Source organism: Lycorma delicatula, chromosome 11 (genome assembly GCF_047948215.1).
Source record: "Lycorma delicatula isolate Av1 chromosome 11, ASM4794821v1, whole genome shotgun sequence".
NCBI lineage: Eukaryota > Metazoa > Arthropoda > Insecta > Hemiptera > Fulgoridae > Lycorma > Lycorma delicatula.
The window spans coordinates 21,685,640-21,703,160 of record NC_134465.1 but is presented as its reverse complement, the minus strand read 5'-3'; the positions used below and the strand labels follow the sequence as shown (position 1 = coordinate 21,703,160).

The 17,521-nt window shown below is 25.9% G+C and overlaps 1 protein-coding gene across 3 annotated transcripts in view; it reads left to right on the top strand.

Annotated features, from left to right (window-relative positions):
* LOC142332294 (cyclic AMP response element-binding protein A-like) overlaps positions 1-14,414 on the top strand; it is a 505,070-nt gene extending 490,656 nt beyond the window's left edge. Inside the window, exons 6-9 of one of the 3 annotated variants that reach the window (XM_075378644.1) lie at positions 4,524-4,715; positions 5,786-5,879; positions 10,667-10,866; positions 12,872-14,414. In XM_075378644.1, coding sequence (XP_075234759.1) covers positions 4,524-4,715; positions 5,786-5,812 — 219 coding nt within the window. In that variant the 3' untranslated portion in view covers positions 5,813-5,879; positions 10,667-10,866; positions 12,872-14,414. The remainder of the gene's footprint in view (positions 1-4,523; positions 4,716-5,785; positions 5,880-10,666; positions 10,867-12,871) is intronic. The other 2 variants (XM_075378642.1, XM_075378641.1) reach the window with 2 other exon arrangements.
* The last annotated feature ends 3,107 nt before the right edge of the window (positions 14,415-17,521 follow it).

Below are 17,521 nucleotides of genomic sequence, written 5' to 3'. Positions count from 1 at the left end.
TTTTTTTCAAAATACAGAAAGATATTGGTTGTATAGCCAACATGCAACTGTCAGAGACATTAACTGTGACAGTGCCTCTTACACTAAAGGTACTTTCATGTGAGTTATAAAAAAATCTATGAAAATGGTATAAAGCATCAAATTAACGTACCTCTTCTATTGAAAAGACAATGCATAATATACATTGCTCCTGTAAGAGAAAACATTTTAGTAAATTATAGAGAAAAAAAAAATAATAATAAATAAATTTACATCCTTTATTTATTACATTTTCATGATTTGTTGTTCTGCCAGATTGGAGTCTGATTGCAGATGGCATGACAATTTTAATAATTACAATTTCAAGGAAAAAATATTATAAAAATGTTCATTTGCAAAAGAAAAAGTTACAACTGGTTAAGTTCTTATGAAAACAGTAAAAGTGTACAAAAGAAGAATTAATAACTGAATAAAAGGTTAAGTAACAAAAAACAAAGCGAAGTTGTGAATTAATTGATTTGTAATTAATGAGATATCTGCCTTTGTTAGATTCAGTTACTATACTGCATTCAGTTAGCTTTGAGTTTAGAATAAACAAACATTGTATATGTGTTAGTGATTTCATCATGTATCTGCTAAGTCACGTTCCTTGTATCAGCACTGATTCACAACGTGGCCGTATCTATTTATAACACTACAATCATTACTCATATATAGTCACTGTATAATTAATTTGTCATATAAGTAGTCAATGTAATGAAAAGTTTACATAACATAATGTCTTTTCAGTTCTATTAAAACCCTTAATTTTGTTATATGATCACTCTTTTGTTCTCATGTTCAATTTTTGTTTTCCTGTTACTTATTTATTTACTCTAATGTTTTTAAAGTTAATATAATGCAATTTTTTTAAGTTTACTGGAGCATGATTGTAGTGTATTATGATTGTAGTGCATGATTTGTGTCTATATGACTTGAGTTATACCATTATTTTGACACCATGTCTGATACCGATTCAACTGATAATAGTGCATGATTACTGATATCCCCTTAGAAAAAAAGGCCATAAAAAAAGCCCTTAAGTTGTGCGGAAAAACACATATTAAATGCTTACAAAGTGAATTACAGAGTAATCCAAGGGCATTGATTTCAGATGTTAAAAAACTGCTAACATTAGTGGAAGTGCTGCTTCAGTGTACAATGCGATTCATAAGTATGAATCTACTAATGAATTACAGTTACCTAAAAAAACAAAACCCCATAGACCAATTGAAGAAAAAGATGACTATTTCAATAAAAACATGATTTGTAAAGAGATACACAAATTTTAATTTTTGAGAAATGGTTTAATGATGTGATATCTCCTCTGGAAAGTGGCCCTAATAATATCAATCATAATTATTATATCAATACCATTCTCAATAAAAATAAAATTTCAAACAAGATCATTCTACCCAATAAATAAAATGATATTTTGAACTATAGTAAACACATTTATTCTATTTACATGAATCTGAGCACGATCATAGCAAAAATTATTCACTGATTCCCACTAATAACAGGTATAAGAATAAATAAAAAATGATTAAAAATTCAATTTTCAACTATCATTCATGTAAATAGGAAGAATTCCAGCCATGTCTTTGAAAAATAATGACATGTAAATGTGGCTTAGTTGCAAAAGGAGTGATTTTTGAAGAGGAACTTAAGGACGGCATATTAAAAGTAATTTTAATGTGTATAAAACTAATGAGTTAACAAGATCCAGTGGCAAAACTGTGCTTTGATTACTTTTCTATCATTGTGTATTCAACTCAAGTGAGTTAAATTGCAGACAAATCAAAAGTTACATAGCATCAGAAAATACTGCTTTTAAAATATCTGATATTAAAATTTTATGCTTAAAAACCATCGATAAAAAAGTCAACAGGAATGGTAAAACTATATAAAACATGATGGATACTATTGAAACAATTATTGGGAATTGGTTAATATAACAGAAAACAAAATTGAGCCTCCCTTTGTATTTCTTAATACTGACAGCAATACAGATTTCTCACAATCAGATAACGAAAAATTAATTGAATTTATTATTTGTTTATTATTATAGAAATTTAATCTAACATATTAGTAAAATTTTACTGTTTGTAGACAATTGAAAATTTCATAATTCTTAAAGAACTTCAATAAAATGTTTTAATTTATTTAAATTTAAATTGTATATAATAATTTAAAATGTAATAAAGCTTGGTTTCGGAATATTGAAGTCGTGTAGTTTTTTTTTTACATGCATCAGGATTTACAAGAGATACTTGTGAATCAATCGCCTGAAGACTCGTGCACGCAATTTGTTTACTTGAAATGTATAAGCTAACTAAATAAGATGTAGTTAGAATCAGTTCACAGCAGCTAGTGTAAAAAAAGACACTCTTGTGTATCCATAACAACACATATGTGTTTACATGAGCACACACGGTCACACGTACATACAGTCACTCACTCACATACATATACTTACACATGTACCAAGCACTTAGGTTATACCAATGCTGTTATTGAGAAAAAATTAAGAGCAAAAAGAAATACATCTCTGAAAAGTCATGGAAACACTCATGGAATTTCAATTCTGTGCAATTTAAATGTTTCAAGTAAGTTTATTTTAAAACTTGTTGATTGAGCCTTATTCTTAAATAATAAATATTTGTTTGTTTTGAAAAGAAAGTAGACAGCTGTCAGTTTGTTAAATAATTGAAGTATTAAATAACTTCATAATTTCATTTCTGTAATTGTTATTAGATTTAGTTATGATGTGTACACCTTTCTGCAGGTTGCATAAAATGCAGAACAGTTTTCATGTATTTCAGATCATTAAAATATTTTAGTAAAAAACATAACAGATTTTTAGTTGGTAACAAGTTATTAGAAAAACATAAAAAACCAATGGCAGTTATCAATTAGCTCCCTTGGCTTTAATAGATTTTATATCTTGCTTCTGTGTTAAATATATTTTAAGTAAAAGTTAGAGGCATTAATATTCAAAGCAGGTTTTAATATTGTATCTCAAAAGAGATTTGAAGAGAGAAAAATACTTAATACGATTAATGTGGTGAGGAAGACATTTTGTTAACTCTACTTAATTTGAAGTGTTGCACAAAGTTTTTTTGCTAAGGGTGTTAATAAGCTCATTTCATCTGAAGTACTGACTTTCATTATCCGATGAGATAGTTAAAAATAAATAATAATTGTATAAGTTATTGACTGTTATATTAAAAAATGTATAAAATATTAAGATGATAATAATAATAAGAATATTTTAAGATAAGAAAAAAGTGACCTACTTTTAAGCTTGTTGTGATCTTGAATGAAAATGACCAATTAAAAAAAAAAATTATAACTGATAATGAAAGAATTGTAAGTTAATGGATGTTAATGCAAAATTAATGTGCTCTCTTCACATTAGAAGACTGAATTCTTACTGTCTCAAATGAAAGCTTACAGAAATGGTAATGTTTTCTAAATAGTTTTTTTTAATCTCAGATTAGTTGTGTATATTTCATAAAGATTGACAATGATTATCATGGAATACTATTTTCAAGTTCTCCCTCATTTGAAAATCATAATTCATCACAAAAGAACTTCTTTGCAATTTGTACAACATTTTTTTTTTAAGTCCAGCACTTCATTTATTTCCAACAACCAGTTTATTATTCATCAGACTCATTCTATAATTTTTTTACTTTTTCTAAAAATCAAATGGCACTTAATGAATGTTTTCCTCTATCTATTTTTATCCTTTGTACATATATTATCTATCACCAAGTCAACTAGACCTAGTTAAATATAAGGCCTCTATGTTTTCCTTTTTTTGTTTCTATTATCCATATTTCTTTATTATAGAGGGTACAATCAACCCTAAAAGTTTTTTAAAAGTTCTGATTAATTTCCATATCTATCTGATATCATAGAATTATTGTCTACACAAATTCAAATCTAGTTTTTGTTAGTCTGTTTTTGTACCTATTTTACTTCATCCATCCTTTGTAATTTACTACCATAATAAAAAAATTTTGCTAATTCTGATAAATTTTATTAGGCTCCTCTGTAATTATATTTAATTCCACATTATCTTTCTTTCTTTTAAATTTCATTACTTTTGTTTTATTCTTATTTATTTTAAAATTAAATTTCTTTGATGCCATTTATTTTTTTCCTCGTAACTTACTTTTTGATTCTGTCAACAGAACAATGTCATCAGAAAAGCTTTATATCTTCATCTTCTCTCCTTGAATATTTACTCTAGTCTTAAATTTGTATTTCATTTTTTTTTTTACTGGTACTTTTATATATTAGTTGAGAAGCAATAATAATACGTTTCTTACGCCTGTCCCATATCTTTTTGAATTACAGTTTCTTTTTTGACTGTTTTGTCATGTACAAACTGTACATTTTTTTCATGTGTTCCAATTCAATATTATTTAAGTTTTTATCCTTTTTTCAATTGTTTATTGATATTAAAAATTTATTTAAAATATTCTGTTCTTTAGATTTCAGCACAAGAAAGTAGGCGTAAAAAGAAAGAATACATGGATGCCTTAGAGAGGAAAGTTGAGTTGTTGTCTTCTGAAAATTCAGAATTCAGAAAGAAAATAACAACTCTTGAAGACACAAACAATTCATTGGTATCTCAGTTGAATAAACTTCAAGCATTATTAGCAAGAAGTACTTCATCTTCGCATGTAAGCTCAATTTTATTTTTTATCATAGCAGTACCTTCAAATGCTTTGATATCTCTTTTTGTTTAACTCTGTTTAGACATTTGATTGTTTGTTTATTTTTTATAAAAATAATTTCTAGTATATTTTTAAAACAAATTTTTCTCTTGTAAAAATAGTTTTACCAGATTTCTGTTTTATAAAATCAGAACAATTTAATTGAGTTTTTTACCACATTATATTTAGTTGTTTTCTCCATTATTTAAGAGTGCATCAATTTATTTGAAAAAACCTGTAGAAATTTTGATAAATTATGCAATAATTTTCCTTTTCACCTGCTTCAGAAGTATAATTTCAATTTCCATATTAATCTTAAAAGAATACATAAAAATATTGTTAAATAAACATAAGTAAACATAAGTGTCAATAGAACTGTGGTATGAAATAATTACCCATAATTCAGTCAACAGTGGTATGGGTAAGAGACTATGTAGGAAAAAAGAATTTCCATTAAAATGGACTCAAATCACTACTGTTTATTTACAATGTTTATGTCAGTCGTTTGACATAATTTATTTATTTAAACATCAATAGACTGATGCCCAATATCAGCCAATAATGGATAAAGAATTTTGTGGGATGTGAAAAATGCAACACCTGACTGGAACTCAAACTCGGAACCTCTGCATGAAAGGAAAAAATGCTACCACTCTGCCATGGATATCAGCAAATAGGTGTAGACATTGCATTTGTCTATAAAGCTGTTTTGTTGTAGTTTACTAAGTACCAGTTGTATTCTTCTGTAACTGATGGTCAAGATTCATATTTTAGAAAGAGTACCTTTGTACAGAATTGAAGTTTTGTTATTTTTTTTTATTTTTGCATCTTCAATTCATCATTCTGAAGTTTTATTTCTATTTTTATTTTAACAATGGACTAAATAGGGTCATAAAATTAATAAAATTTTCAATTTTATCATCAGTGCAGCAGTTTTGATCTTAAACCAATACTCTTTAGTACTGATATTTATTTTCTAATTAGTTATATTGTAGAAATTTTATTCGGAATTTTATAATTGATTTTTGATTTTACAGGTACATGTGAGGAGTACACACAAGTAGATAGAGCTGAATTCTAATTTAATTAAAATTTTATATTACATTTTCAATAATTCTTCTGTAAATATGGGTAAGTAAATGATGCATTATGTCTTAATTGGTTATAATTAAAAATAAAAATTTTCATTATTGTATGGAACAGAGTATTAACCAAACATCACCTTATAGATCTGCTTCCAAAAATCTGATACAACATTTTAATGTTCAATAACTATTTTGGATATTCTAAAATAGATGTACAACAGAACTTAATTTGAACACTGATAATTAAATCTTTTTTTAATGCAGCCCTATATGTACATTCACCATTTATGTGATCACAGTGACCACATGAGGCAGAATGAGCACATAATGCAAAATCAGATCTTTATTTTAATTGCATTTGTAGGAAAAGCAGGCTGTTCAATCAGATATATATTTGTTGACACATCAAGCTACAATTTATACCTTTTCAAAGACATGTAATAGGTACTAATGTAATTAATGTTATGTAAAAGCATAATGTTGGTAATATTTATTTATACGTACTAACCCTAATGAAACATTACTTTATTTGCTTTTTTCTTATGCTGTGTGTGAAAGTAATCAAACTTTTTGTGCAACAGTTTTTATTTTTCAATTTCTTTCTATGGAACCTCATTTTTTTGAGATAATATATGTAACAAACACACATAACCTCAATCATTGTAGTACATATATCATGGTACAGTGTGTACATACAATAAAAATAAAAATTTGTGTTGGAGAAGGTCAATAATGCATTACTACTGAAGCTGAAAACATTTACACCCATCAAATTGGACAGCAATAATAATAATTGTACTTTTATTTAAGCACGATTAATTTATTATCGTTTTCATGTTTTATTAGTTATAATTCATTTTTATGTAATTAGTATTAATAATACAATAAATAAGAATTGTAAAAATAAGAATTCTAATTTACGTCTATTTTTAAATAAATAAAAAAAAATCTTAACTAATTCTTGAATGTATATGTATTGATAATTATACTAAATTAGATGAACAGTTATTATTGTATGATTCTTTTTTTTTACAATACTTAGAATTATCATATTCTTTTTTTTTGTATAGTTGTTTTAATTGTTGATTGTACGAGGGTTATTTTTTTTTTAAGGTTCGATCGATCACAAAATTAAAACCACTGTGAAAATAAAAAATTTTTTATTTGTAACAAGTACTTACATAGATACGGTATTTCTCTACATAGTTGCTACTCCGATTTAGACATTTATCGTAGCGTGGTACCAACTTTTCAATACCCTCGTCTTAGAATGGAGCTGCCTGTGTTTTCAGCCATGTTTCTACGCTGGTCTGTGCCAAAATGTTGTCCACCTAGCCAGCGTTTCATGTGAGTAAAGAGGTGAAAATCAGATGGAGCCAAGGCTGTATGGTGGGTGATCAAACACTTCCCGATGAAAATGCTGCAGGAGCTTCTTTGTTACAGCTGCATTGTGCGGCCGAGCATTATCATGGAGAAAGACAATGCCTGATGACAACATTCCTCCCCGCTTATTCTGAATTGCCCTTCATAGACATTGAAGAGTCATGCAGTATGAGGCTGCAGTGATGGTCGTGCCACGTTCCATGAATTCCACTCCATTCCGGTCCCAGAACACAGTAGCCATACGCTTTCTGTTGGAGAAGGTTTGCTTGAACTTCTTTGGTTTACTGGGAGAATGAGAATGCATCCACTGTTTGGATTATTCTTTTGTTTCATCAGTTTCAAAATGGACCCATGTCTCGTCCCCTGTGACAATTTTGTTCAAAAAATCTTGTAGCACTGGAGAAACATTAGGGAGGCATCCATTCTCATTGTTTTGTGATGGTCAGACAGCATCTTGGGAACCCATCTTGCACACAGTTTGTTTTACTGAAGTCTCTCACTCACAGTGGTTTAGAGAGCTGACTTTGAAATTTCAGGAAACTAATCACTCAATACAGAAATTGTGAACCGACGATTTTCTCGAATTGCCTCATCCACTCACTCAACGAGATCATCAGTTGACACTCACTTCCTTCCCTGACCACCTGCATCATGAACATCTGTATGTCCTGCTTTAAAGTTAGAAAATCTGCAAAAAACTTACAAATTCATTAGTATATACAAAACATTAACTAACAATCCACAAATTACAGAAGGAAACAATTATACCATTCATAGCAGGACACGCCAAGAATTGAACTAAATCAGTTTATTGAAAATGAAAAATAAACATTAGTATTGAGTATTAGTCACCAATGTAATACAAAAATTACTTAGCTATCCTATGAATTTATATTTATAAAATAATTGTTATTAATTATAATTTGTAGGGCATAGGCTTATTATTTAATAATAATGTTTATTACTATAAACATCATCAAAAGTACTAATGGCCATTATAACAAGTGCATATAAATGTAACTCAAATGAAATATTTTGATAACCTTTATTCGTATGATTGTGGAAAGAATTTTTGTTATTTATGAAAATATTTCAATGTACTGTATTGCAGAATACGCGGTTTTTGATTGACCCTAATGTTATAAGAAAAGAGTAATACAGTCGAACCTCGATTTTACAAATTTTTTTACTACACTGTGATATTTTATTAAACTACATTTAAATTTACCTCTATTTAACATATTCATGCCTCTACATAACAAAATGGTGACATACTGAATATTACAAATTTTAAAAAAATTAACAATTTTTTTTAAAAAATAGTGACATTAAATTTAGTATTTTGAATATCTATTCAAGTTTAGGATAGTTATACCTTAAACAGTTATTCTTTTTTATAGTTATTCTTTTCATTTCCATACCTAAATGTACATGTATGCAAACACAAAGTCGTTCTTGACAAGTCAAGAATGAGAGGTTAGTTTTATTGAACCAGTAAAGCAAAAATTCCCAAGATCCTCTTCTAACCCATTAACAATAAAATTCTAACAAAAAATTTAATCACGTGTCACTGTCTGCCTATACATTAAAGTAGCGGAATTTCCTGAAATCCATTAACTAACACAGAACATTAAAATGACTGTGCAAACTTTTATTAATTTATGTAAATGAGACATTTATCTATAGTACGTAGACATAACAAATAAAATTCTTAGAAAACATTAACACATACTCCCACTACTGTTCAGTGCATACGTTCAGTTCAGCAATAATTTTTCCTGGGACTAATTCAGTTGGTCTCTGTTTTTTAATAGATTACATTACTCATGTTATACAGTACTGTACTGTACGTTTCCTTAGCGTGCTGTATACAATCCAAAACGGAAGTGCGTTAGGGTTTCAAAAAAATTAGCATTATATATGAAGTTACCAAAGATGTTAAAAAAAAATTATCGTGCAAAGATTTGGAATCCCACCAAGTTCATTGTTAACAATTTAAAAAAATCAGGACGTGATACTACAAGAACTAGACCAGCATAGTCTAAACTAGACCAGAAAATCTAGTGAGTAAAAAATTAAAAGGTAGCACATATGATATCGACAAAGCCATTTTAAAATGGATGACAATGATGTGCGAAAAAAAGCTTTCATTAACCGAGACATTAATTAAAGAAAAAGCCCTGGAATTTGGAGCACCATTAGGAGACAAAGATTTCCAGGCCAGCAATGAGTGGTTAGAAAAGTTTAAAAAAAGACATTATGTTATTCATAAAATAATTTCTAGAGAAAGTGCAAGAACCAGCATAATTGACTTTGAAACTTGGAAGCAGCCTGTGTTGAAACCTCAATTTTACAAAAACCTCTATTTAACAAATTTTTCTGGGATTCTTGATTTCATTATATAGAGGTTTGACTATAATTATCTGCACACCAACTGGCTGCCTCGTGCAAACAAGCCTTTATTTTCATCATATGCACTATACATTGTTGCCAAAAACCAGTAGTAAAATAGAAAATAAGGCATTTGGAGTTAATGTCAGTAGAGGAAAAAATAACTAAGAATACAGTAGTTTTTAATAATTTCCCAATGGAACATTAAACAATTTATCTTCAGTGTAAATTTAAATAAGGTGCACTTTCAAACTATACGGATTAATGTAACATTTTTGATATAGTATTGACTAGCCATTACAGTTACTGAATGGATTAATATAAGATTCACTAAGTTTATTCATATCTATTTCCTCAATTTGATAAAGGAATTAAGACCTTGATTTAAAGAAAAGTTTAATACTTACAAATCTACATTAAATGTAATATAACCAGTACTTAGTTACAGATCTGAACTTTATTGTGTTTGTTTCTTCTATGTATGAAAAGCGATTCTGGCATCTCCTTACATAATTTGAAAGTGGATAGTATGTTAACAGTAAAATCTAACTATTTGAAGTATTTGCTGTCAAAAAATGTAGTATACTTTACATTTAGAAAAAAACACAGTAGTAAATAAAACATGCTAATAAAAATACAAGTATGTGGTAAAGTTTTAAACAAAATAAATATTTTAATTCTGGAGTTAAATAAAGTAATTATTCTACATTTCGAGATTGAAAACAGAGTAGCAGTAGATCTTAATGTCATGAAGGCAAAACTCAAATTGAAAGAATAAATTATAAGAGTAATAGGATTTAGGAATGAACTTGGTTTGATGCTTGAGTGAACTTGCAAGAATCTCAAACCATCTAGTACAACACGTTAACTCGTAGAAAAGGAACTAAAGGAGAAATCTGAGGTAGCATGAGGCTATGGAAGTCACATATTTTTAGAAAACCTTGTTCCCAAAGTCTAAAGAAATTTTATTTTTCTTCAGGAATAAATTTCATTCTGTTATTGATTACTGTAAAATTTTGCATCATAATAATTTTAATAATTAATTTTTAACTGTTAAAGGTGCTGGGGCGAAGGATAATTGATAAAACAAGGGAGGTATTCCAAATACAAACTACCTACCACTAGTCTTCCAATATTGTATAATAATATATTATATAATTAATTAATTAGTTAATTAATTGTAAAATAAAATTTAAAAAAAAAACATGTTTAATGAAAATAAAATTATTTTAATGTTCTCTTCGCTTCAATAAATCCAGGTAAATAAATATAATTGTTTATTTTATTGAATTCTTTATAAAAATAATCCAGATTTTTTTTTATCTTTATTAACAGATGAATAAAAGAGTGATAATTGTAAGAATTAAAAATTATTTCTCTCTTTTTATACTTGGGAAAGAATAACATATCTGACAAATAATACAAGGAGATTCAAACATAAACAGGAATTTTTTACATATAATTTATTTATTAAGTACAGTATTTGTATATTATTTCTTAGCATAGTTTCCTTCCGTGTAAATGTGTTTGTTCCAATGGTCAGGAAGTTTCTTGTTCCCAAAAGTGAAGTCTTTTGATCGAATGTTGACCCCTTTCAAAGGGAAAAATTTTTTCTTTAAAAATTATTTTTATGTTAATCCAATGGAGCTAAATCTCTACTAAATGGAAGGTTGTAAAGCATATCCCACTGTATCATTTCTATATTTTAAGATGAAATGTTAAAGGAGCATTGTTGTGGAAAAAATTAACATAAGTTAGAATGATTTTTTTTCTTTTGAAATGAATTACAGGATTTGCTTTATCTTTAATATCAAAGCGTATTACTGAGTAGGGAAGCTCTTTGTTCTATGAGAACATCAACAAAGAATATATCCTGTAACTGCCATACAAAGGTTGCTTTTAGGGCAACTACTTTCCCAGGAAAATTTGGTTTTTGCTTTCCATCATGAAAATGAGCTTGAATGTGCCATTCCATCTCATACTCGCTCATTTTGACTTGAATGAACCAGTGTACCTGTATTCCATAAGAGATTATTTTAAAATCTCTTCGTTTTATTTTTACAGAATTTATACAACAGCAACCAACCTTCTTTCTTTGTGTAGGCTGTAAAATAAAGAGAATCCAACTAGTATTCACTTTCTTAAATTTGAGATTTTCATACTATTATTTCTATAATCCCAACTCCTATTTCAAGTTTTTCAGAATTTTCTATAACATTAATTTACCTTTCTTCAAGTGTTTCAACCTCTTTTCTTCAATTGTTATTTTCAGCCAGTCAGACAATGAGTATCAGTTAACTTTCAGCTTAACATTCTTTAACGATTCATTATTTTTACTACTCAACTCCTTATTTTTACTAATACTTATCCTCAAATTAATTTTTAATTCTCAAATAAATCTGAGATGGATTAGCACCATTATTTGACAAAAAAGGAAGAAGAGAAGAAGAAAGATCAGCCAGTATTGAAAATGATAAGTTCAGACTTGTAAGAGTTTATCAAATGAGTCAGGTCAACCCTGTACTAATTATAGAAGACGATGAAAATTCCTGTTTATACTTGAATCTCCCTAATGCATGTTTAGTTAAATATGTAACATTGAAACTTCAAAAACACTTCAAGTGTTTTTGAAGTTTAAATAAATGTGAATAAATGTTTATTGATTTTATTAATAAAGTGCAGCAAACATGTTTTATATTCCGCTTCTAATTTCATAAATATTGTAGCATTACTCATTTCAGCATTCTCTTGCTTAGTAGCAAGCAGAATTTTTACGTCATTTCTAAGAAATTATGTTTCTTATTACTTCATTTTTATTAAGACAGAAGTTTCTTGCCACTGTATTTCTTTCATGCTGATTTTTTCTTTTGGTTAACAAATTATATCGACCTCTTAATTTGAAATAAAATTAAATAAATTAAAAAAAAATGAAACCAACTTCAGTAAAAAAAAGGATTAAAAGTTAGTAATAATTGCCTTTAATTTTGTTAACTTCTAAAAGTCAAAGTTTAAAATTTTTTTAATTTCTAATGTTTTTCTTTTTTGAGTCGGTATTGACTTTTTTTTATTTGTTGTTAAAGCAGTTTCTACATTAATTATTATTACTTCTTAGAAAGGTTTTGAAATTAATTTTATGTTTTTATTTTTAAACTATATTTTATTATGTTAATATTTATTATATTTATTAATAATTTCTTATTATCTATTACAACTAACTTAAACATTTTTTTGTTTTATTAATTTTTATCTTTGGTTTTGTTTCAGAATTTACATACAAAAAATATAATTACAATGTGGACTGAAAAATGAAATATTTACTTTATAATTAATTAATAAAACTTGTATAATTATTTTCTTCTGTCAAATCTGCATTATGTATTACATAATGCTGTTCTTTTTATTAAAAAAAAAAAAAAAAAAAAAAAACAAGCAAAAATGAGTATAGAATGTTTCTTTTTAATTATAATATAAAATAATATGCGTTGTAAAATGTTATAAATGTATTACTATTTAAATCTTTCTTCTGCAGTTTTCTTGTTTTCATAATTTGTTTTGATATAAAAATTTAAATCCCTGAAGAATTTGTTTTAAACATTATCATAGGTCCAATTTGAAATTCTCAGGGCAATGTTTTATATTTCTAGCCTAGCTTATTTATGAATAACCCGTAAAATAAATGAAATATCTTCCATCCACTTTATTTTGTGTTATTATTTTTATTATTATATAAAGTAGCATATTATAACATGAAATGTGTCATTATACAAATATGTTTTGTTTTAAAAGGATTAATTTTTTATTATATTTTTACATTTTATTAAAATGACTACTGGTTTAACTTTACTAACCTAACCTTACTAGAAACTAATTTATATTAATTAATTAAGTTTTTTACTTTACACTGTGTCACAACAGATTACAATCCAGATTAATAATAAAATTTTATCTTTCCAGGCTTAGTTTGATTAAGTTTGGTTAAATAATTTCAGTTATCAAATTAGATAGAAATCTAAATAAAAGTTCTTATATTTGAATATGGTCGTACTACATGATGAACCAGTTGGAATAACAGCTGATAAGTAATGATTATAATAGCATTTCCAATCCTGTATATTTTTATTTGGGTTAGATGGAAAACTGTTTTTTATTACTGATTACCATTCAAATTATATTTTGTAATTTATTTTTTTATATCGATTAGCATGACACAGTGTATTACTTGTCTCTGTTATTGTATATGTACTAGAAACAAATTAATTGTTATATGAACACTTCAATCAGTCTGAATAAATTTCTTTATTATTTATAACTTATCAATAAATTTTATCAGTAATTTTCAGAATAAAAGATCACAGGGTACGAGTTTGGAATATTTTCTATACTCATAATTTTAATTTAGAGTCAATTTCATCCTGTGTATTTTAACATCTTCAATGTTTTAAACATTTTTACCTCCATTTTTCACAGAATTCGTTTGATCAGTTATTGATGTTTCTGGAATGATCTTACCAGATTTTTTTTTATTTTTATATACTGCCTCCATTTTAATTTTAATAGCTATTATTCATTGCATAATATCAGTACAATTTTTTTATTTGTTCTTATTAAGTTAATATATTTTGTTTCATTTTTATATTCAATTTACATGTTTTTGAACCATTACTAGCATACAGGCAAAAAACTTATTGAAAACATTAATGCTAAGTTTTCTGTTTTAAAGTTATTAATATAATTTTCTACTAAATATTATTGATGATTCTGATCAATGACATTGTTCTGATTCTCAAATTATCCTTCTATAGATCAACAACAATACTAAAATAATATTTCTTATATTTTTAGAATTAGATTGAAGTTCTAAATTTTTCTTATAGAAGACTTCTTTCAAACCATCAGTTCAATTTTTATTAATCAGTTTTCGAATGTAAAGGATAGTGATTTTTTTTATAATTTATTTCCACATTTTATTTATAGCAAAAATATATTAATGAAAGATATTTAAATTAAAAAAAAAAAAAAATGTTTTATATAGAACTAATTAATCCTTTTAAATATTCTGCATACAGAATATTTTTTATTAAAAAAAATTATAAAAAAAGACAAGTAAATTATTTTGTAAATATAATTATTAAATAAATAAAACTATATTTTGGGATTAATTTTAAGAGTAGTGGAGTAGTTATTTCGTAAGTATGTATATGTTAGTGCATGAGTGTTTATGTATGTCTGTGTGTGTGTTTTGCAGTTTTCGATAAAAACTTTAAAAAATTTTATAACTTTAATAAATTTTATTGTTAATAGGTTGGTATATAGAAAGAAATAAAATTATTTATAATAATATTTAATAGGTGAGAATTATTATTAATTATAGTGTATTTAAAAATAGTATTTATAATAGAATAAAGATAGTACACTAATTGATACCTATAGCAATTGATTTATTTTGTTATTATTTCTTTTTGTTTTAGTTTTAAAAAAAATACTTATGAAATATAATGTAATTGGGGTTCAATTTCTATATGGTACTAAATTTATCATTTTTTTGGAAGTAAAATACTAATATTTTTTTAATTTATTTTTTTATTTGCTCAAATTTTCTTTTTATGTTTATTTTAATTTTTTTTTTTATTGTAATTGTTTTAACAGAAATTTTTTTTCAATAAATTTTAAAAGGATTATTTTTATTTTCTGTTGTTAAATTTTGTATTTTTTGTTTATTTATTATTTATACATTTGATTATTTTTATCTTAAAAATATATATATTATTTATATTAATAAGTTGAAATTCTGAAATATAAAACATTATTTTATGGCCTAATTTTGTATATATCAAACTGATGATGACAAGATATATAAGAATAGACACCATAACCTAAAAATAGATATACTCAACATTAAACTATTGTGTTATAACGTAGCCATTTTTCTTTACCATCTGTTTTGTTATGACGTAACAACTGAAATACAACTCATTTACTGTATGTACATACCTTCATTGTGATGAAGGTATGTACATACCTTCATTGTGATGAAGGTATGTACATACAGTAAATCACTACATACTGCCTGTATGTACATACAGTAAATCAATGAGTAAAATCACTATTTTACTGTTAAAAACTGATGTCTATTCTTATACATTATTATCAGTAAAAGTTATATAAATTTATTACTCTATATTTTTCTATAAATTTCTTCCTCTTTTCTACAAAAAAAGCTATATAATAATAACAATGAAGTATTATATTATATTGTTAATTTTTTAAAATAATACATATAAGACTGAAAAAAAATATTTTTAACATTTCATGTAAAAACTAATTAATGAATTTCTTAAAAAGCTTTTTTTAATAATGTATTTGTTGGAAATGCCTTAAAAATAAAATGTTATCTGTATGTACTGCATTTTATAAAATATTAATCATTTTCAAAAAAAAAGGCCTAATTTTTTTTTAAAATATATCAACTAAAGTTATCAAATATGAATTATTTTTAATAACTATTATTAAAGGTTCATTTCACTGTTTTCTTGATGATTTTGCTGTTCTTTATTTCTTGATTGAACACTAATTACTAAAAACAAATGTCAATACTTAAATATTAACTCGGGCTAATTTGGTTAGGTTAGAAATCTTATAAATAAAACTTGGGGAAAAAATTTGTTATTAATAATCGAGACGTCAAATTACTGTCATTAGTGCTACCAGTAAACATTTATTTAACTGTTATAAAAGAAAATTAATATCAAGCAAAGTGATTATGAAATGGACCCAAAATATGAATTCAATTTTCAAAAATACTTTTAATTATTAGTTTGTTTAAAAGACTGAAAAAATGTAGTCAAAAGAAAATATCTAGTTAAACCTGGTATGTATATGGTGGTGTGTATTATTCACACTGTATTTTAAAACAGTTAATGACTTTTTATGACAAATATGTAAGATTGTTTAATAAATTATTTAACTAAAATCTTAAAAAATCCTGTTTTCAAAAAAATTTTATCTTCAGGTTTTAGAGTAAATTCAGAATACAATATTCAGAATATATAAAAACATGTGTCAGTATATTTCTACAAAAAAAAACCTGTTTAAGAGAAGTTTTTTCAATCAACTTCATAAGAAAAACAGATTTTTTAGATGGATTTATGAAAATGCTGATGATTTATATTTTAAATTGATGCCTTCAGATGCCTGTAATAATAATTGTTATTAAATAGAAATTGACTGATGATCTGTAATTACGTAACATTATATACATTTAAAATATTTTTTATTATCCAATACATGAGAATATCTCATATCCCTATATATGTACAGATAACTGACTGTAACAAGAAGAATAAAACATACTACCGCTATATTTTGCCCTATAAATGTTGTTAGTAATTATTTTAAACATCTGTTACAGCTGTGTTGGAGGGAGTTTGTTTATCCATTTTATCAGCTCCTTTAAAGATGTAAATATTACTGCTACAGGCCTTTTAATAAAATAATTAATTGTTTAATGTATATTAATTATATAGTTGAATAACATTTAGTAATTAAAAATTGTTGTAAATTTATAATTAATTATTTATTTATTTATAATTTAATGCAATTTTATTTATATATTACACATTCAAAAGAGGAAGAAAGAGTTCATATGTACTAATATATTTATAGAAACAGTCAAATTTCTATATTACTGTAATATATTATAACTATTATAATACCTTTGGATATATACAAAAAGTACAAAAAAAAATCATGAATTCTAAACTTACCTGCTTTGTACTATTACTAACTTTATCCATTGCCAAAATTGTGCAATTGATGGTTCATGCTTTTAAATTTTACTTTAAATGATTTGCTCTTTTTAATTTCCTTTTCTATTGTTCATCAGAAATGCTTACTGGTTTTTTTTTTCTAAGATGA